The 23,682-nt window shown below is 37.3% G+C and overlaps 1 protein-coding gene across 1 annotated transcript in view; it reads right to left on the bottom strand.

Moving 5' to 3' along the window:
- Positions 1 to 23,682, bottom strand: part of LOC121394205 (aminopeptidase O-like) — a 235,151-nt gene that overhangs the window by 50,479 nt on the left and 160,990 nt on the right. Inside the window, exons 11-12 of the mRNA XM_041564512.1 lie at positions 8,721 to 8,783; positions 7,505 to 7,588 (exon numbers count right to left, since the gene is read on the bottom strand). Coding sequence (XP_041420446.1) covers positions 7,505 to 7,588; positions 8,721 to 8,783 — 147 coding nt within the window. The remainder of the gene's footprint in view (positions 1 to 7,504; positions 7,589 to 8,720; positions 8,784 to 23,682) is intronic.

The raw sequence follows: 23,682 nt of genomic DNA, 5'->3' as shown, positions 1-23,682 counted from the left end.
AGTTAATCCAAGCTAATCCACTGTAACCAAATGTATTAACAGAAGAACACATATAACTATCCCTATAATATAAAAAATCAAGGGAAGAACAGTATATGCAACTTGCCCTTGCCCACAAAAAAAGATCAGCTTAGTGAAATAAATACTAGTGTTGTTTATTTATTTATTTGTCTTGTTTGCCCACAAGACAAATAAAATTATATATGCCACAAAATAGCTGGCAACTTCATCAGTTTATATGTAGATCCCAAGGTGATGATTTATATACACAGTCATTTCTGTACAAATATATGTACAATCCACTCCTTAAATCTATGAATTATAATAGAGCAGGGTTAAATAAATAAGCCTTCAAAATCTGTACCATTGAAATGCTGGCTATAAAGTCTTTCACTAACAACAAGCTCACAAATATCTATCTACACACACCCCTTTATTATTTGTTTCACAGAACAGCATGGGGCTTTTCTTTTTGGATCCAACAGAATGACAACATTTGTTATTCCAAATGAAAAACAGGCTGACTGTTTGTTATAACAAATCTCTTATTACAGGACTCCAAGACGCAAAAAGATATCAAAAGGTTCACTCCAGTTATGTAGTATGGAAAGCTCACAGAAATAGAAAAAAATCACTCTATGTCACCTCTGGATGTGGTAATACAAAGTTAAAAACATTACTCCAGGCCTACTGTATGTATGTCTGTGAAGGTTTTCATTCATCCAGGTCATGGTATATCTATAGTATCAATCAAATCATCTGTACTTCTATTTTTATTTTTCCTTCAAGAAGTTACGATAGTCATTGCTGGCTGTCTCAATTCAGAATGTTCTGTACAAAAACAGCGAAACATCTTCAAGGAAAGAGAAAAACACAGCAAGTCCAGTTGATTTGACTTATTACTATGGATATTTTTTCAGGCCGATACATCCTGTATTTCCCAATCTGCAATTATAGATGTCTAAAGTCGGAAAAGAAGAAGGTCAAAGATGAGAAAGAATAAAAAGAAGTATAGCGTAGTACATCACACATTCAAATCTGAAATAGCACAATTCTGTTAATGTACATGATTTAGGCTGTGTTTTTGACTTGATTGCACTACACAATACATGTTTTCTCCATCTCCTTTGGTCTTTTCCAGATCTCTGGATATGTTGTTAGCAACAGCTAAACAAAGATATCTGTGCAGAGCTCTAAACTTCTCCACATCTCAGTATGTTCATCTCTTGAAACAATCTGACATTGCACAGTAGTACTTAGCTTGCCTTGTATAAAGCTCTTCTGCTCTGCAGGCCCACAGAAACATGCACTATTTTTTTTTATTTCAAACTGTACCTAACTGGATTATCTGTAGCATGAATAATTACTGAACTCAATAAATATTTCAATACTGTGCAGAAGGTATATACACTTTTAAAAACACTGTATTTTCTTATGAAGTATTTTTTGAGAATGTTGAGTATGTACACGTGTCCACATTTCCTTGACTCTGACGCAAACCGTGTCACAATCGCTGACGCAAACAGCACAAACAGTTTAGAAACTAGATCTATATTAGTCTAGGTCGAGGGAGTTGTGCTGAATTTATGATATTTAATGCAAAATAAATGGAAGACTATTACAATTACTCCTCCTCTGCTGATTTCTGACATTATAATGTTGACACTTCTGAAAACTGTGCACCAGCTTTATAACACTTGAGAACTGTTAGTAGATGAACACTGGATCCAGAGTGCACACAGTAGTAGCCATCAGGTTAATGTTGAAATGTAAACAACTCTATTGGGATCAGAGCTCCAGCATAGCTTTCTTCTTAGTATTAGCAGTATATGTATCTCGTGTTACAGTCTGTTGCTAATAAACAACGGTATTGTGCATGATTGTTTTTTGCAACAATTTGGATATCCCATGAAGTTGCAATTTATGCTTCCTACTGGATTGTCTTTAGCAGACAAAATGCCGGTTTCTTGCAAATAGGGCTACTAAACATAGAATATAAAAGTAAAAGGATTATCCCGTCTAATTACCCACAACAAAGAAAGCTTGCACATTTGGAATAAAGGAAAGATTTGTAGAATTGTCTGTATTCACCACACTTCAACAACGGGATCCGTTTTAGTAATAAAAATAAGGTTAAGCAGTCTGGCTTTTTGTTAAAGCCTTGGAATGGAAGGTTCAAGTGTGCAGCAGTTGTCTACAGTGTTTTATATTAGGGAACAGCATCTCATGACCTAAAGCTCAGCTAGTCTTAACTCAAGAGTTTAAACAGTCTAATGTTCACACAGGGCCCCTGATTCTTTGCATGATTTTGAGGGAATGAAGCTGGCAGCGCACCAATATTCTTTCACATCTAAATTTGGTAAAAGACAGATGATATGAGTCAGAACATTAGTAAGAAATAACCATAAAGCTTCAATCGTTCATACAGAGCTGAACAGTCTGTCTCAGAAAGCGAGCACAGAACTGACAATACTGCATGACTATACATTAGAAGTAAATAAAGCACAGACTGTATCAGCATATCCCTGTGAATTAGTCAACTGCCTACAGAAACTTAAACTGCTAGCTAAATACACTGTTTCATTCAAATGCAATCTATTGCACATGCATATTGCCCTTTCCCCCTTGTTACACAACCCTAACAACAGTAAATAAATCAATCATTCACAGACTGATACCCATAAAAATGAAACTGAGTTGTAGTTAAAGCCGCTCACCCTACATCCAGCTATTCCTTTGTTTCTTTACGAAACACCTACATCTAATTTTAGTGGGAATGAAGTCCCCACACCTCCGAATATACGCAAGCACAAATCCTTTGGTCCCCGCAAACTTCAGCTTTAACTGCATTATGCAAACAATGACAAATATAAAACATTAGAACTACAATATTTACGCCGTTTTCTTCAAGTAAAATAACATTTCAGTTGTGTTATTTAACCAGGCATGCTTAGTTTATCCATTTATATGATCATTGCTATTAGCAGTTACTTACAAAGAAGCGTTGCTTAAAATACAAACAAATGTTGTGCTCTCAAAACATATTTCGAGGCTTTGAGCTCTAACAAAGAAAGTTGAAGTCTCCGAAACACACGCTAGACTCCCTTAAGAAAGAATGAGACAGGTCTTTCATATCTGCAGCCAAACATCTCCATTACATGATTACCATGAAGTCTGAGAATGCATACCTAAAATAACACCCCACATACAGTAATCCATTAAAACTTTTACCAACTGCTTAAACAAAGGCAGCATTGTCTCCACTATAGTAGGAAACGCTGGTTTGGTCATTGCTAAACTGCCCATTATTCTGTCTTGCACCATATGCAATGTGCTACAAAAATATATGACGTAAACAAGAGAGCAACCATGTAAAGAGCTGCATATGCCGCTAGTTTAAATACATTAAACAACTGTTTAATAAATGGAAAAGCAAAACAGCTTACAGAGTGGAGCTCATGTTACTTGAGTGTGTTTGACTTAACACAGAAACAGAACTACCACTTGGCCTGCCTTACCCTACACTAACCTCCTCATGCAGCTCACATTCTCCATATGCCCCTGTGTGTTTACCAAACATTTTAGAGCAGATTACAGAGTTTTATCAATGCCACTTCATCCACCAAAATACAGAAATGGAACTTAACTGAACTTAAGAGTGCTGTCTGAGAACTGGAAAGGACATACAAGGGATCTGTCTGGAATGTTTGGAACATGGGGTCTTCTGGATAAGGGATCTTTCTGTAATTTTGAGCCCCATTCCTTAAGGCTACAAAGAGGTAGAGTGAAATTTAAACTTACCCACTTTCTATTGATTCATTTTAGAAGTGTATTTAGCAATTGGAGTTAGAGTTCACTGTTTTATGAATATTCTTTAAAAAGGAATAAACACTAAGTGTTTTTTTTCTATAGTGAGCTCTAATTTCACACTTTGATAAATCTGCCCCTTAAACTTAAAATATACCCAAAAGGATTTATTCTAGCATACTTACAATTAAAAACATATACTCTTTTGTTATTACGGAGAAAAGAGAATTTAGTAAAACATTTAAAAAAAAAAGCAAGAATTGTTTGCTTAAATAGTAATAAAACTTATTGGAAGCAACCCCAGCCTAATGGGTTTATTTAATGTTTACATGATTTTCTAGTATTCTCAAGGAATAAAGATCCATGAATTATGGAAATATCCACATTTCAGAAAACTACAGGCCCCACACAAAGATAGATAGATAGATAGGTAGATAGATAGATAGATGGATAGATAGATAGATAGATAGATAGATAGATAGATAGATAGATAGATAGATAAAACACAATTTAATAAATACACACGCACACACATACTCTTCAAATTCAGTGTAGTACATAAATAAAACAAGGTACTCAATAACATACTATTTAAAAGGATGTGAAAAAACACAGTACAGATGTACTTACAAAAACCTTTTAGTAGCATAAGAGCAGGCTAAAATAACATCTTAGTCAGTTTATAAAGTGGCTGCCTTTACGTTTTTAAAAAGTTTATGAAAAAAAAAACAAATGAAACATATCAAATATCTAAGTTAAATAAACATGAGGCTATTTTTCAGTTTCATAACTAAAAATATTGTTTTTCCAAAATCACAGGGGCACAGCTAGTACGATACATAATCCTTTAAGTAACAGACCTAGTTTCACAAAATTATAATGCTGGAAAGAGCAAAAATATGAGGAAAAGAGGAAGCCTGCCCTCAAGGAGGTGTATATACTAAGAGATATACTTCAGAAAAGATACTTAAAGATGGTAATTGGGGGTTTAACCCTTTGATTTGCCATCTAGCATGGACTGCTCTGACAACAAAGGAATGAAAGTTACTCTTGCCTGCTTTGTGAGGTGCCTCTTGAGAAAGGGGAATGCTGGAAAGAAAGATAGCAACTGAACCAACACAGATCTAATTATTGTTACAGAGGAAATGACTTAGACAGGGAGTAAATAATGGATGTTTTAAACTTTTAATTGCACATCTTTGAGTCTGCTTTGGACCAAAAGCAGTTCATTATTTCGCTTTAATCCGCTGTGCTCTGTTCTAGGGCTTGGGGCAGTAGATCAGCCTCCCTGTTGCTTTATATTCCTCTCAGGGAACTGACCAAGTGCAAATGGAGTCAAATGTTTGAATGTTTGACAAGAATAGAATTAACACTTTAATTAAGTTTTATTTCTGCAGTGTAATCATGTAGGCCCCAAGTCATCCATCTATCTTCAGTACTAAAAGTTTGGGGGCTGCTGTACAATGTCTCTGCTCAAAAGCAACGTTAACAAGCAAAAATCACCACAATTTCTAAAGGGTGATAACATTTCTACTTCAACCAGATTATGTGTTCAAACTTCTGTGTACAAATATATATATATATATATATATATATATATATATATATATATATATACACACACACACACACACACACACACACACACACACACACACACACATATATCCACAATTAATTGCTGCTTGTTTAAAAAAAAAAATAACTACAAATACAAGAACTTACAAGTAGAAAATAAAAGAAGCGGGCACACATTGCCATTGCCAAGAATGAGGAAATAATCATTAACTAGGCAGGGGTGTAGGGACCTTAAATGTCCATTATGGAAGGAAAAAGCAGTTTTGTTTTTCAGTTTTTTTTTTAAATAAAATACATAAAAGTAGTTAATATATTATAACCTGTGTTTGTCACATAAAAAATGTAATCCTCTTTTACTGAAATAACTGAAGAAATGCAATTCTATACAATGCAATAAATATCGATATTTATATATATATATATATATATATATATATATATATATATATATATATATATATATATATATATATATATATATATATATAAAACTAAAAATGTTAGGGAGACACTATAATGAAGAAAGACACCTGGGTGCCAGTGCTAATGTATCTTACGTTTTGATTGATTGTGATTATCTTGGTCCCATACGGGGACTTTTGTCAAGAAATATATATATATACACGTGAACACTCGCAAAAAAAAAAACACAGCAATAACCTAAGTCTCCTAAGTAATTTCTATTTTGATTTACAACCGTACATAATAACAAAGGTATAAATAACATACATGCATGCAACTATGGCCTTAAAATCTATTTATTTACATGAGGCTCAGGCAAAATACTTATATTTAAAACTTTGGTGGGGCGGAGGTGCACAGTTAAGTACTATTCTTTGTATAATAAATGAAGTATAACGACAATAATGATCAAAAACCATTTGCGTTACTTAATCCCTCCTTAAAAACCCCCGTAAGGAAAGCATAAGGAAATACTATGAAGCAGAAAATGACACAAAGAGGACGTAGAAAAGCGTATGAGTGTAATGAGATTCACATGCGTGGAAATAATTGTTGCACTGATTACAGAGAGTTCTGGAGAACACTGCTCAGTTGGAAGGGGTATCAATAAACATAAAAAGTACATGAAAAGGGTTTATAGAATCTCCACTGGAGGATGATCCCTTTAATTTTGGGATCTTCTTAACAGAACTAGAAATAAATAAAAAATAATGATATTTTTGAGGCACATTCCATGGGGTAAAAAATTACCCTTTAGGAATTTTATCCCACAAATACTCAATTATTCAGCTCTTGCAACTGCAGTGCTAAAGGGGTATAACAGCCTCCTGCCAATAAGAATATAAAGACGAAACTAACAAACAGGTTCAACCAATGAAAAATCTTTTCCAGTTCAACAGCATTCCTAAGTATGCCTAAATATGGCTTTTCCATCAGCCCAAGCCCTTCTGTATCAAAAATATATAATTGCCCTGTTTTAAAAGCAGCAAAACAAAAAAAAACATTCACAGCTTCTAAACCAAAAATTCAAGAGGTCATATAGTATGAAATGTTTATGCTGGGGGGTAAATCAATGCCTTGGGTGCATGTGAATCCAAAATGGCTGAGCATCACGCGGAAGCACGTTGTACCATACACAGCATTTCCTCAATTTACACTTCTTGTTATCACGGTACAGAAAATACGGTACAATGTAGACAGAGGATCACACTCACAGGACTTAATGCAAAAAATCTGGTGTTTATTGGAGCAAAAAGCTAACTTTTATTCTTTGGCTAAGAGTGCTAGCCGAAACGTTAGCTTTTTGCTCCAATAAACACCAGAATTTTTGCATTAAGTCCTGTGAGTGCGATCCTCTGTCTAAATTGTACCGTATTTTCTGGCTATTGCACCCAGGCACAAAATACCTACTATACGAGTAGTGCCGGCATCCATTGCTCTCTCTCTCTCTATATATATATATATTCATTTCACTGTTATGGAACCAAGAAGAGTAAGGGTCACACTATAAAAGTACACTTTTCAATAAAGCTAAGAGTATGAAGATTACAGGTTTTATTTTAAAAAGGATCTATACAAAAAACACAAAGGCTACTAATTAACAAAGCTGATCACTCATAGAAGGATGGTAGTTTAAAAGGTTAAAACGATCCATTACCTTTTCATCAAACTCTTCAATGTGTGGCCTTTTCCTGCTGCTGCCTTTTTTGTTTTTTTGGTTGAATCGGATCCACTTTAAGACCTGAAAAATAAGAAAGACTGCTCAGGAAGCTCTCAGATCTTAATCCATTATAAACTACAACTTCCATCACCTCCAGTGGCTTTCAACTGTGGCTGGGGGATATTGGGAGCTGTAGTTTTTTGGAGCTGGAGTACAGAGCATATGACATCACTGTTTACAGAGTACTCCAGTTGGGTGCAGATGGTCAGAGTAAAGAACTACAAAAACGAGGCTATACATACATTTTTCCATTGCTTTACTGGATGGAAAATAACTGGATATTCTCTGAAAGAACATTCCCGAAAATACTTCGAATGAAGTTGTCATTTATTCTCTCAATATTATGCAGAATATGATAAATTGTACTAGAACTCAAATTAGCTTTCATAAATCAGAATGTATTATGTGATTAATATTTAATTAGGATGCAAGTAGAGCATAAATAATTTACCATTTGCCCCACCCACCTCGCACAGCTTGTTGTAATACTCCCACATGGCACCTAAAGTACTGTAGTTTAACAAAGGAGACTCATTCGGTTTCACTTTACTGATGTTCAGCATATTAATCTGGAATTAATCGGGAATTTCTAGCAGAATATCAATTGCAGTGGGGAGGGGGTGAGTAAATTGGGGAGAAGGAACATAAAAACTAGGATGATTGCAAAAAAAAGGGGGGAATCTATTACAACCCTCTAAGTTACTTAACATTTTAGTAGATCAAAGTCTATGAAAGTTTATTTCTCAAAATGGACTGCAGCTGTTCCGGCTGTCAGAGGGTTAAAGGCACGGTGATGCAGACAATATAGAACAGAGTTCCCCCTTTTGTACCCTCCAGAATAAATGGGAGTTCTGCGTGGCAGGAGGGAAATTACCTGCATTCTTTTGGCAGACAAAGGATATCCCTGACACCCTTTCCTTATCTTCTAATTGATTCCTTTGGTGATGCTGAGCAAGGTGCAATAAGGTGGCTTTTTATTTCAACCAGAGATGCTTAAAGTTCCCATCCACTGTCAATGAAGAGAAGGTGTGCTTTGTAGAAAGTTCATTAAAAAGAAGAGTACTGGTGCTCAGTGCATGCGAGGGCTGGGAGCTTCCAGTAGGCACAAGGCAGGGTGCAACAGGTAAGGGAAGTACAGCAGACACATTCTTACCTCTTCATTCACTTGCTGAACCAGTCGGCATCCTTTCCAAGTCTGGCTTTCCTCCAGCAAGGGCTACAGAAAGAGAAAGAAGCAACAATAAGATGCGCATGGACTCGAACTCTCCATCAGAACTCCCCCAGGCGCAGGCTCAAAGTCCGGCCGCCCGTTGCTGCAGCTGCTGCTGGACTTCATCCCCATCCGTTCATTGCCTAATGTGCATGTCCGACAGGGAACTGGCAGGCACCATGTGGCGCTGCTGGGGAGGCACCTCCACTCTCATACTACTCTCTGTGCGCACTAACTGTGTCTCCTTAGGAAATGAAACACCTCCAGCCCTGGCTTCTGCGGCTGGGGAGGAGCCTGCCCAATACAGTGGGCTGGAGGTATGGGCTTTCCCGGCAACGCTTATTCTTCTTCAGCCACAAACACTTTTCACGGTTCTGATCCTGAGCCCTGAGGTACCTCACTCCCCCCGTAATATGTACTTGGATCTGCTCTGTCACAGAGAACAGCAGCAGCATTTATCTCTAGATGGTACTGGTTAAACTAGTAACACACAGTGCATCGTGTTATCGTTAAAAAAACACACGGAATTTCGTGCAAGGACAGGAACGTACTACCTTTATTCGAATCAGAGTTCTTGTAACAATATACCACACAAACAGACTGTAAGCTCTTGTGAGCATGAATTTCCAGCCCTTGTTTTCATTCTGTTACCCTTGTTTGTGCCAAGATTCTTGTTTCTTGCAGGGCAAGATATCTAGTACAACCTGTTATCGAGAATGCTCGGGACCTAGTGTTTTCCGGATAAGGGGTCTTTCTATAGTTGGGATCTCCATACCTTAAGTTTCCTAAAAAAAATATTTTAACGCTTATTTAAACACAATAGGATTGTTGATTAATTATATCTTAGCTTGGATCACGTATACCACCCTGTTTTATTATTATTATTATTACAGAGATAAAGGAAATCATTTTTAAATATTTGAATTATTTGATTAACACGGAGACTATGGGTAATAGCCTCTCCCCAAAATTTGGAACTTTCTGGCTAACGGGTTTCTGGATAGAAATGCAGGTTTTCAGAAGAAACAAGTGATTTACCCAAGCAGTAGTGATGGGCGAATAAATTAGACTGGCACAAATTTACAGCTGCCGGCGAATAAACTCACGAATCTCCTACGAAAATTCACCAGCGTCAATTTCCGATTTTTTTTAGTGAAACCATTCGAATTTGCTCGATTTTAGTGAGAACGTACGAATTGCTCATTTTTTTCGTGAAACATTCGAATTGCTCTATTTTTTTAGTGAAAACTTTAGAATTGCACGATTTTTTCCTGAAACCATTCGAATTTCACGTTTTATTCGTGAAGTTTCTGAATTTAACAATTTTGCGAATTTTGTGGCGAAGCGAAACTGAAGAAATTCGCCCATCACTACCAAGCAGCTTTCCTTCACTGACTAGAAAGAAGATGATATAAAACACAAAAAAACACCCAGATAAAATGCAGTCAATTCTGCCTGAGCTTTGTCACCATGTGGCAAGCCTTTACAGGATCCCATTTAAGCCACCAACCATCCCTTGGGGTGAAGGATTCCGGCTCCACTTTAGAGCCATTAACACTAGCCATTATTTGCTGCAAAGTGATACACCCCAAACAGCTGCTAATGGGGGTCACAAAACGTCTATTACGGCAATGGTTGCCAGCTGGCCAGTAAATAATATTTAACACCGATGTTATTAAAAGGAAAGAATAATAACAAAGACAGGAGGGTGATGTTTTTTTTTTCCAGAAAAGGTGGTAACGCCACTTACAACTGTCAGATTGCTGCCTGTCAAGTGGAGTATTGTGTAAGGACATGGTTAAGCGCTTGGCTCTGTGCCACCCCTCTCCATTCACTGACTGAGGTTGTGTAAGTCTTATGATCTCTTAGTCAGAGACTGCAATCTGGGGCCCTGATATTCACTCATTTGTTGGCATTTATACAGCTGCAGGGGGCAGCCATCTTTGGCACATCACCTTACTGTGAGTGCAACCCAGTGCTAACAGTTGTCTCTACTTAAAAGACAGCCTAGGATCAGCAATCGAGGTGGCAGTCATAGTGGCTGCTGAGACAGAGGAGTATTGATGGCCAGTGTAACTGCTGACTAGTGCATGATTGCAATATATTGCATATCTGCAAACTAATGATTGTGACCAGAGCTGAGCCAGTAAGTTTAGCAGCAAACATTTTGGCATTCTGTAAAAAATCTTCAGAGAAGCTCAAAGCACACTTCATTCTCATTTACATCCCCAGCTTCCTCCCACTAGCAGTGTGGCTGGGGAGAAAGGATTTCAGCTGGGGAGGGTGGATTTATTAACATCTATAAATGAAGCAAACTCCATGGTCTGGGCCCCCCTGTTTCCTGGCCCCCCGCAACCGGGATCTGCCTGATACTTTTTTGGTGATAGGGCTGCTTTTGCAAGAAATGGTACTTGAAGTTCCTAAACCTGACTGTGTTGCCAACCTGACAGTTCTTTCTCAACCTGTCATAGTTTCTAATGCTAACAGACTACTGCAAATATGGCAGCCCCCTCACAGAGGAACATTGGAGATCAAATATTTAATATAAAAACATTGGGCTAATACTTTTATGGCAAAATTCAAATTAGCATGCAAATACAATTATATGATAGATTTAAGTAAAAAAAAAAAAAAAAATTTTAATTTTGGTGCCAGTATCTTTTTAAAAGCTCAAACTAGAGACAAGATATTTGTGAATTTGGTGTCAGATGATGTTCTGGCATTAACATCACTTCTTTGAATCCCCCCACCCCCATTTTTATTTCATAAACATTTTAAGAACAGACCCATTCAGGGTAACAGCGAGTACATTCACAGGGCACACTGAGTTGCCTGGTGCGTTTCATGCTCCCACTAGGCACTTCACCCAGGACAGACATTCTCAGTAAGTCTTTGCAAACGTACTGAAGTTTACTCAAAATTAACCTAACACATTCACTCCAATGATTTGTACATTCAGGATTTATCACATAAATTCTCAAATCTTGGGAAAGAAACACATGAACTGTTCTATTACAGGTCTGTAGAAATAACTACTCAAGATGAAGGTTGTGCAAAGTCATAGTTCTGTGTTATTTAATTATTAACACATATTTATAAGGTACAGATAGGAGACCTGTTATCCAAAATGTTTGGTATCTGGGGTTTTCTGGATAGAGGGTTTTTCTGTAATTTGGATATCCATGCCTTAAGTGTACTAAAGTATAATTTAATCATTAACAGACAGGAATAAAGCCATCAGATTTCAACATCCACAAAAATCGAATAAAAGAAACTATATATGTGGACAACTTAATTTACAGAGGATGTAAGCCTAATGGGGAAAAATATCATTCTTAGCAGCTTTCCAATACAGGTATGGGACCTGTTATCCAGAATGCTCCAGACCTGTGGCTTTCCAGATAACGGATCTTTCTGTAATTTGGATCTTCAATCCTTAAATCTACTAGAAAATAATGTAAACATAGGAATAAAAAATAGGCTGGTTCTGCTTCCAATAAAGATTAATTATATTAGTTTGGATCAAGTACAAGCTACTGTTTTTTATTATTACAGAGAAAAAGTAAATCATTTAAAAAAAATTAGAATTATTTGGATCAAATGGAGTCTATAGCCTTTCTGTAATTTGGAGCTTTCTGGATAATGGGTTTCCAGATAACGTATCCCATACCTGTATAATATACCAATGACTAAATATAAAGAATTTTTAATGAATGTGTATTGGGAAGTTACATTTTCCTTAATTAAGGACATTTTTATTTTTGGGGTTTATTGCTGTGATATTTAACAAGGAAGTGTGTTTTAAATTGAAGCAGGATATTACCTGCCAAAACATAGGAAGGCCACATTATGTCAGGGAAACAGGGTCATAAATTCAGTTTCTACCTACTTATAGTAGCTTGTAGGAAAGTATAAGTGGCAACAAGAAATGCAGAGGTGTTGCAGAACAGCTCTCTTAAAGAGACACATGAAAGAGTGCTAAATCCAAGTCTATTCCTACAGAAAGGTTAGAAATCGCAAGTTTAAAGAGCAGGAATAACTCGCCCAGTACCACAGCTGCTCTGCAAAGACCCAGGTTAAAGGGATCCTCCACACAAAAACCTGTATTCTTGCATAATGAATGAAAATGCAGTTGCCAGCAACCAATATATTATGGCGTGGTAGCTGAGAAGACTCTAAAGGGAATGTATATCTCGTCTCCCAGAATGATCTATGAGACAGAGCAAATGTGGAGAATAACTGTAACTGTGTTCACTGAGGCTGAAAAAGGAAGTAGAGATGTTAGGATTAATTGATAATTCATCGTTTTTGGGAAAATGAACAGGTTTAATACATATACATATACAGACCGCCAGTGGACCAGTTTGTTCTGGCTTCAAAAGAATGAAGAATGAACTTTAATATGTTTGTTGCATACTGTATACTGTGTAAACTGGTCTTTTTTTAATCCCTGCTGTGAATAAAACACAGGTCAAAACCAGTTTAAAGTTACCATGTGCGAATTGTTGTCTCTTACTTTGAGAATTTGCCATTTGTGTGAATTCTCAACACATTTGTGAAAAATTTCCAATGTTTAAAAAGTTTCTTGTAAATGTGATTGCAACTGAAAACAGTGCTTCTTTATCATTTTCTGTTCTCTGGGGCTGTCTCTTAAAAACAATTTAACAGGAGTCAGGTGTCCTCATAGCCAGGCTGAGTAGCTTTTGTGCCCTAGGCAATACTACCTGGTCTGGCGCTCACATGCGCATCTCTTGAACCCTCTGGCACTCACTACCTGCAACACTCCCTGCAGTCGCTCTTTCCTAGCTCCACCCACATGCTTGCACAGTTCCCTCCTACATGTGCGCCAGTGGCAAAAAAAACTTTAAAGGGGAACTCCAGCTTCCAAACAAATTTGACAAATTGTTACAACTACTCCACAGCTTACAGACAGCATGCAGGAACTTCATAACCCACAATGCATTGCACTATGATGTTCTGTTCACATGTGCAGGGAATTGTGGGGTTTGGAGGATGCAGGCTGAGGACAGCTAGCTGTTAATACAAAGTAACAGTAGTCAGCCAGCTCAGCAAAGTAGTCAGAAAGATCAGCAGGAGAGCAGAGGGCTAGGCTAAGGGAACTGTCAGAAACCATTAAAAATATTGAAAAGTCGGCATATTTTTTAATTGATGTATAATGCAAAGTTGCTTGAAATTATGTTTACTTTTCAAAAAGCTTAAGTTATGTTTTTGTGGAGTTCCCCTTTAATTATTCATGTCACAGGGCCAGAACTAGTGGAAGCACAATGCAGAAGAGGCATGTGCCTAAGTTCCTAACACAGACAGAGTCCTATGCATGTGCCTTTTCAGCAAATTTAAAGCAAAAGATTCCAAAAGCAGGTAGAAATTCTCAAAAAACAGTGTAGTGTCCAGGTGCACAAACCTTGGAGCCTTCAGCCAGAAAAAGGTTTAGAAATGTTTATGGATAAATGTTTTAGCAGGCTCGCACAATACTGGACTAATAAGAAAGCGGTGCACTTAAAAAAAATATTTAAATAAAAAGAATTATACAAATAATAACCTTACATGCCTAAGAGGCAGTTAATCATAGGCCCCTTTAAATAAACTTTTTTTAAAAAAATGTACCACTTTCTTGTTTGTCCAGTATTTCCCATTGACATGCCTTTTCTGCCTACCTGTAGTTTGGGCCCTGGGTCTCCTGCAGGTTTGTTACTTATCATTACCCAGCTGACAACATTGTTTCGATGTCAGAGCCAGAGCCAGTAGAATAGAGTCAAAGTCCAAGTCAAAAAAAATGAAACAAAGAGAGTGACTATGGCATCTTGACAATGTGCAGTTTAAAGAGTTAAATGTTGACTACTACAGATTGTCTCTTGGTTACCATGATTTTGCTGCAGAGGTCTTTACAGACAGACACCCTGGTGTGCTGCTCTAATTATGCTTCACACATTGACATGGGAATCATATTTTCTTTATGTAACAACACCTATCTATAAGCAGGTTTGCCTCAAACGTCATATTGATGTGAAGTGTGGGTCTTTTGGCAATTTTGGGGCCACGTTAGTAAACCAACACCTGGCATTTAGCATTTGTAGAAGAAGTGCAATGGTAACATTAAAAAGACAGATGTCAGTCTTGAAAATCATCCTTTTGCATAAAATGTAAAAACACATTTTTATTAACAGAACTGAATAAAGGACAAGAGACCACTTTGGAGGAGAGGTGTTTTCTTCCATGGAAATATAAATATTCCTTCAGTGTGAGGGGGCAGTGAGCTGTGGAATGCTGTGCCTGGAGATGCTGTAATGGCAAATTCCTTTAGTGTATTTAAGAGGGACTTGAATACCCTTTTGGACAGACTATAAATCCAGGACTACATAGTAACAAGCTGAAACAGGAAATTATTCTGCTTACCATGGTAGTAAGAATAAAATGTACATACCTTGCATAAGAGGCACAATTAAGGGATGCAGAGGATGTCTACAATTCGGCGATCCTACATGATACAACCTACATAGAAGGGCTAAAATTGATGGACAGGCATCTATTTTCAATTTAAAGGGGACCAATTGCGAAAATTAGAATTTAATATTCACCAACATTTCACAAATATTCACTAATTTAAGCTTCACCATAGTGAAATAAGAAACTTTCTAAATACAATCAATTAAAAATTCTGTACTGTTTCTGAAATAATCAAGTTCATCTTCACTATTCCTCTCAAAGGGGCAAATTTACTAACCCCCAAAAATTCACCAGCGACAGCTTCGCCCACAGTGCAACACTTAACCAGGCGTAGATTCGCCTGGAGAGCGCTAATTCACTAAAATCCGAAGTTGCGTCCAGGACGCTGAACACTGGCAAAGTTGTGCTAGCGTTACTGCACCAAGCAAAGCGAAGTTGCACTAGTGTTGGCTAATTTGCATAGGGCGGGAAGTTAAAGTTGAATGGACGTATATGTTGCAGCAAATACATAACACTACACAAGTCCGGGAAACCTTAATAAAAGAAAATAGAGTTATTATAATGCCCTACACATGAGCCCAGTGTATAATATATGTGCCGGTTACCCCCCAAAAAAATTATGCTCTTTTGCAGCCTAACACCCAGAAAAAAGGAAAAGATGCTAGCGTTTTTTGGGACTATTTTCAACTATTTTTTGAGGAACTCCTGTCTATTCTATTGCATTTGCCTGCTCTGAGGTGGCAAAGGCAACTTAACGTTCAGTAAAATCTGCATCTTAATGAATTTGCGTAGTTACGTCCATTCGCCAGAGAGCAAATTTGCCCGGTGTTAGGGAGCGAAGTACCACTAGAGTCTATTTCCTTCGCTAGCGAAATTATGCCAGTGACTGTTAGCGAATTTTCGCCAGCGTTAGTCACTTCGCTCTTTAGTAAATTTGCCCCCAAGCATCTATTTCTCTTCATTCTCTCTTCATGCAGGAGTTGGGTGTCAGATAATCATTGTCAGTTAGATCCAATATATTTTATACGGGGGGTCCTTTTGCCTAGAAGATGTATTAGAGCTCACTTTATTAAAATCACCATAAATCCTGTCTCTCTACATGCAGAATTTGAGCAAAAGGCAGTTATTTTGTAAGATATTGTTTGTACTGGAATCAGTTATTTGAATGAACTCTAATACATCTGCTCAGCATTTCTACTGACAAGTATGAAAAGAACTGATATTATGAGATCACAGAATAGTACATTCCTTCTGCAGATACATAATGCCTACTCACAATCCCATATACCTATTCACAAGTAGAAGAGTTACATTGCCATATGCCCACGAAGACTGATTGTCATGGCCACTGTCTTGCAAGGACCTAACTCCCTTACAGAAATATTTGTTTTATTCCAAACCTAAATCACTGTTAGTGAGTAATATTAACAAAGAGAACTAAATAAGCAAAGTAAAATAAATATTTGTATCAATAACAAAAAGTTGTAGTTGCAGTCTGAAAGCACCCTGGAATCCATGTGAATAATGAGAACATCAGAAGCTACACAAGCTTGGAGAGGACTATGCAGAGACTAACAGCAGTCCCCAGGCAGAGTTTCAGCTGCCAAGAAGCAGCGAGTGGAAAGTCAGTCAGGAAATAATTTATTCACAAGTTCAGCACGGAGGTCATAATTGACAATCAATGCAGAGCCACATAAGGCTGAAGAGCAAGAAATGTATGGAGATGGGAGCAGAGCCAGTCTGACAGTGATGGCTTCACCAGGATCTGTCTAAATGCAAAAAAAAAAGATACATGGAATGGAAGGGCTGGTAACCTGGCAGGCGTATACACAGCCTGGAAAATGGTGCACTGACTGAACACATGGAAAGGCCTAGTAACTAAGAAAGAAAATAATGGAAAATCCTGCCCAACTTTTGGGAAAGAAAATACAGTGGGGGTGTGCTGGTATAAAATTTTATTGGTCCTGTTTTATTTTATAGCAGAAAATAAGGCTCTGGCTGTACTACATACACATGTGGCGTCACTGTTTGTGGAAAGAAATGTAATATTCCTTGTTCTTGTTGATGTAGGTACAGCAGGGAATAAGAATGCTGACATAACACAGACTGGCTGCATGCTCTGATCTTTCTTTTTTTTATATACAAATGCTGTTCTCATATACCCTAAAATTATGTAGGAACTTGGCAGAACCTATTTTTATCATAGTACATGTATGAGATCTGTTATCTGGAAACCCAAATTACAGAAAAGCTGCCTGCCATAGACTCCATTTTATCCAAATAATCCAATTTTTTTAAAAAAAATTATTTCCTTTTTCTCTTTAATAATAAAACAGCACCTTGTACATGATCTATACAATAAAATATAATTAATCCTTATTGGAGGCAAAAACAGCCTATTGGGTTTATTTAATGTTTACATGATTTTCTAGTAGACTTAAGGTATGAAGATCAAAATTACTAGAGATCAATTATCGGGAAAACCCCAGGCATTCCCGAGCATTCTGGATAACAGATCCCATACCTGTATTTATAATGCAACAACATCATCTGCAGTGTGGTACATATGGCTAATAATATACCATGTACTTACAGCATGGTCAGTGGTTAGTGGCAGGGCTTCCTTGCATTTCTATGTGCTAATGCTTCAGTCACAGTAATAACCACAACAAAGGTATAAGCCAGATGTGTGTGGCTTTATAGAGAACTCAATTTTTATATGGTTAGCAGCATGTGGGTTTGGTTGGGCAGCACGCCACCCCCTAAAATTCTGCCACCCTAGGCCCGGGCCTTGGTGGCCTTTCCACAAATCCAGGCCTGGACCTTCCCAAATACCAGTCTTGTGCTCCAATATGTTTGTTGTCATAAACCCTCTTCTTTGCAGCACACAACTTCTGCAATGATGGGCCCCCTTCCCCAGAACTTAAACTTGAACTTTTCCAGTGTTGTGTCTAGAACTCACCCATTATCCACAAGTAAGCTGATTTGGGCAAGGACTTCCTTTCTCTCATCTCTCTGGATACCTGTCACATATAATGTGATGTTTTCCACATTTACTATTTATGTATTTTGAGGGTACTGGTTAGCATTACTTAACTCACTTGCACGTATAGACATATTTTAAGTTTGCAAACAATGAGGGCTTTGTAAAGTACAAATACAGAAACCAGAACTGCAGATAAGTAAAATGTGATTTACACTTGTTTCAAATGATTATATTACATACACGCTGGTAGCCAAGCACATTTTTACTATTTTGTGCTCAGTTGATTTAGGAGCATTTTTTGGGGGTAAATATTTGCTCACCTAAGAAAACTACCAATTTGTTTCAGGAATATGTTTTCTAATCATGGCTGAATTAGTATGCTGAATGCCTGGCCAACATGGGGAGTTCTCACTATGGTATTGGGCTAACAGTAACACACAGTAAAAGCAATTGAATTACTGTATATGTTTAAATGCAGCTGAGGTAGCATGGAGCTTTTTTTACTTTTATTGATCATTCACAAGTCTGCTGTTCTAGAGCATAAAATATTAAAGGAGCCGCACACACTCTATATAACATGCAGATGGGAAGCTTACCCTATTTCACGTGATCACATGTGCATCAAAATTTCAGGGAGGTGACCCTCTCTTCTGATAACACCTCTGCCCCAGGTAATGTGATATTGTATATATACAGAGTGTCCCATTTAATATTAACCAATAGCACTATGACTACTGGGAAGTAGGCAATAGCTGATTGCCTTCCAGCTGTCAATCAGGGAATCAATAAGACTGGTTTCCCTGCTATCTGGAGCTTTTTCAATTCAATAATGACATTTTTATGAATACACTGTCCCAAATTTCAGAACGCCTTCACTGGTTTTTAATTGGGGAGCCTAAAATGTTACCTTACAGTTGCCTCTTACTGACGCCAATCAATTTTCGAAGGCCAAGAGCCACAGCCTTAAGGAATTTGCAGTGCTAACACAGTTACCCTTTAAGGCTTATGGTAAAACCAACTATATGGAACCCTCTAATATTCCATCAAGTCCTTTATTAGATCTGTGTTGTGTGAGGCTTCAATTACAAAATCACCCCATTTTATCACATTACCATTTAATTCTTTCCACAGTGCTCTTTTATTTAATAAGCAATATTAGAGGTTTGAGGTAGAGATTTTGGAGCAAAAGTAAACACTTCTTTCTTCACTAAACAAGTGACCATCCAGTAAAGGCTGTAGTTTTCACCATTATATAAATATTACATAAATAGTCTGGGCAGCCCTTTATAGTAACATGCCAAAGCAATGCAGCAGAACCTTTAAGGGAGGCAGACCAGTATATTACCTCCATAGCCAATCATAATCTACAGATATAAACAGTCCTGCTTTCCAAGAAAATCACGGGTCTTTGATGCCATTGCCTCTATGATGGTCTTGCAGGACCAGATAGATCTTTAAATAAAACTAATTGAGAAGGCATATGCTTCATTGTCTCACAATTAAAGCCAAACTGCGGTTATGTCTTCTGTCAGCTATGACCAACAGATCTTAATGATTCTTAAGGATTGATGGTATCTCTTCAAATTACCCATATAGTTGAATTAACTTTGTAACTTCATACTTAACGTATCTCTTAAGCTGATTTGTGTGACTTTTATCTACCATTTTTCTGTATCAAAAAGCATATGATCAAAGCACAAAACAGGCTCCATTTCTCCACCACATCATTTTTTTGTGTGTTTGTAGAAAATGTGACGATGAGCAGACTGATTTCTTTTTAATCAGGAACTCACAGCACCCTAGGTTTCCTTTCAACTGGAAACTTTGTTAGCTACAATGAGATGTTGCAGAAAAATGAAATATATGGTAAGTGGCGAAAGGCAACTCTGAGCTCTGCCAAATGGTAGCACCAAGCTAACAGCTCAGTTGAAAACAACAACAAAAATATAACACTCCCAATGTGACAAATAGTTAAGAGTGACCTATGTGTAGCCTGGTAATGGAGGGGTAAGAACTTATGTACTGGGGTGTCCTAGGCTTTTAACTTTTTATAAGCAGCTAAATAAACTGTACCAAATGTATTAGACATTTTCTTAGTAATGCTGGTATACCTAGCGTGTCCTTGGAGGAATAAGAATGTATTTACTGGGATGTCCTGAGTTTCTATACTTTTATAGGTATTGGTATTATAAACTGTGCCTGACATATTACCAATTTTGTTAACAATGTTGGTATACCTAGAATGTCCTTAGAGGGATAACAACTTATGCCAGACGTCTACCCTTCATTGTGTAACAATATTACATACATTAGAAATACAGTAGTACTGGCAGGCCTTGTATTTCCTTTAATTTTTGTCTACAAAAGTAACTTGGAGTCCTACTGTGAGGTGATTTGGGAATCCATGGCATAGGATCCATTTGTGTTATATTACAGCAAGTATTCCTCAGATTTATTTTTGATTGGAAGTATTTGTTTCTGTTGGAAAAGCATTGTTTTTCTTTTGGGTGATCAGTCGCCAAAGAGAATGTTCCTGTCTAGTCATATGCCAGGTTTTGATCACAAATCGAGCATGTTTAACCACATAGCTGGAGGCTTTTTTTCTTTATACTTCATTTAAAGATGGAAACCATATGGTCTCCCTTAAAGGAACTTCTCAGTGTAAAAATAAAAACTGGATAAATAGTGCAAAATAAAAAATGTTTCTAATATAGTTAGTTAGTCAAAAATGTAATGTATAAAGGCTGGAGTAACTGGATGTCTAACATAACAGAACATTCCTTCCTGCTTTTCAGCTCTCTAACTCTGAGTTAGTCAGAGACTTGAAGGGGGCCCACATGGGACATAACTGTTGAGTGAGTTTGCAATTGATCCTTAGCATGCAGCTCAGATTCAAAAACAGTTATGACCCATGTGGCTTTTCAAGTCACTGACTGGTTATTGCTTGGTCACCAGGGTAACCAGTCAGTGAAAGCCAAGAGAGCTGAAAGGCAGGAAGTAGTGTTCTGGCTATTATGTTGGACATCCAGTCACTCCAGTCTTTATACATTACATTTTTGGCTAACTAACTATATTAGAAACATTTTTTATTTTGCACAGCCTATCTATCTACCAAGTTTTTACTTTTATACTGAACCATTCCTTTAAGTGATTTGTTGTACATGTGAATGACAATCTTAAATGACAGTTAACACTAGGAAATGTGTTTATTGGAACCTTATAATTTTTTTTCAAGAACACCTTTTACATATTTATTTTTGGTATCAATAGTTGTTTAACACTTTCAAAACTGCTGTCATCTATTTGATTTGTGCCTTATGCTGCAACGTGAACAAACATGGGGCACGGATTAAAGAGGTGACAGGAAACATAAAATCATAACATAAAAGTGCCAGCACTATGATCTTTTTACCCTAGCACTATGGTATTTTCAAACCAGCATCAAGTCTCTATGATTTGGTAGCACTTAAATCATTAATGTGCAAAAAACCCTGTTTATTTCATTTTGAAAATGAATTGTAATGTCAACTTGAACATTACAATAGATGGGGCTTTGGGTTATGCAAATCAGTCAACAGAGCCCTGAAACATTCAACAAACCCCAATTTATCCAGAACCAATTCTACGGTTAGAGAAACACCTGCTGTTATTTAGGTAGTAGTATACACAGTAGGTAACTTCTGTCTCTTTGTAAACGTGCTACTGTTTAGTTTGACTCAGACAGCCTTTTTAAGTGGGCCCTGGCCTTGTGATTAAGGGTCAGGGCACATAGGCAGATTTGGGGAGATTAGTCGCCCGGTGACAAATCTCCTCTTCTTCGGGGCGACTAATCGTTTCGTTTTCCGAAGTTGCCTGAAGTTGCCTCACTAAGGAAACTTCGGGCGACTTCCGAAAACTAATAGCTCCGAATGCCATCCCGCCGGCGTTTTACATTTTAGCCGGCGGGAAGGCAGGGGAGGCAGTTCAGGGAGATAAGTCACCCCGAAGAATAGGAGATTTGTCACCGGGCGACTAATCTTCCCGAAACTGCCTGTGTGCCCTGACCCTTAGCATCTGCAGTGCTTGGCTTGTGACTGAACACACTGAACCAACAAGGACCATTATCCATAAGAATATGAACTGTAACTATGGAAGGATCTTCTAGCACAGGGCCATTAGCAGAAGAGTAACGATCCTAGACTATAATTTGGACAATGTACATTCCAGGTACATCATCTAAATCGGTGTCACAATATTACACACTTCCTCTATATTACGTTTGGATTTTTTTTAGCTACAAAGAGCATCTGTACAAACTTTGAGTACCCAATATCTTTCAGCATCTATATCATAAGCCATCGTTAGGTTTGTGTGTTGTTGGGTAGTACAAACCCTTTTTAACATGAGTCCAATGAATAGGACTTGTGCTGAACACACGGTACAGTTAAACAATTGTATTAATCACAAAAAAATCGATTGCTTTTTTTATTTCTTGAGCTCAACAGGAAAACCAAAGATACTCCATGCGAGGCAGATTATATGTTTATCAGCATACAACCCCCCTCTGCACCTTTTATTGTTTTATTAGCAAGATTTTATTATGTAGGGGTTTATTTGTGCACTAGTAATCATATTATCTACCTCGCAAGGATCAAACATGGAGTAGATTCACTTTTCCCGTTTTCCCTGTTTAACTCAAAGATATAACATAGATTTTTATTTAAACAATTTTTATTAAAACATTAGTGTGTTTAGCACATGTTTAATTAATTGTACTCATGTTAAACAAGGGGTATACTGACCCTTTAAGCAAAGGTGACAACTTATTTATAGGCATGATAACAGAAAGCAACAGATAATACATAATAGATAATAACAGATAATATGTATGGATGATAGAGTGGTCACCAGGCATCCAATGCCTAATAAGTGTGTTCCTAAATTCCTTCTTGAAGGCATATCTCAGATGTACACTAATGAACATGTTGAAATAAACACAGTATAGTCAATATTACAGGTACACTAACCTTAGAAATTCTACCCGTGAAACAAAGATGATGAATAATCAATTGCAATACAGAGAAATAACCAATGCTTTTAATTACTGTAATGCAATGTTTTTAAAATGTTCCTACTATTCAGGTGCTAGAAGAGTAAATAACTGCAAGCACTGGATGAATAATGATACTGGCCCTGTAGTCACCTTCCTAAACTTATTACAGGTTCAAAAGTTGAACATACAATTTTCTGCCTCTTTAAAAAACATAATAGTGATAGTATTTCTTTCCAGCAACTCATCTGAAGAATTAACAACCCCACAACTAAAGGCTCCTTTGCTTATTCATTCCCTAGTGTTACATTGCTGAACAAATTTAATTTAATGGTTTGTTTCTGCTCTCCTCTCATGACCTTGTGCGACTATCACAGCAAGCCTTCATTCAAGAGTTCTTTCCTCATCGTATCTCATACGTTCTC

This window comes from Xenopus laevis, chromosome 1L, assembly GCF_017654675.1.
Source record: "Xenopus laevis strain J_2021 chromosome 1L, Xenopus_laevis_v10.1, whole genome shotgun sequence".
NCBI lineage: Eukaryota > Metazoa > Chordata > Amphibia > Anura > Pipidae > Xenopus > Xenopus laevis.
Note: the sequence above shows the minus strand (reverse complement) of the source record. Positions and strands in the feature narration are given on the sequence as shown.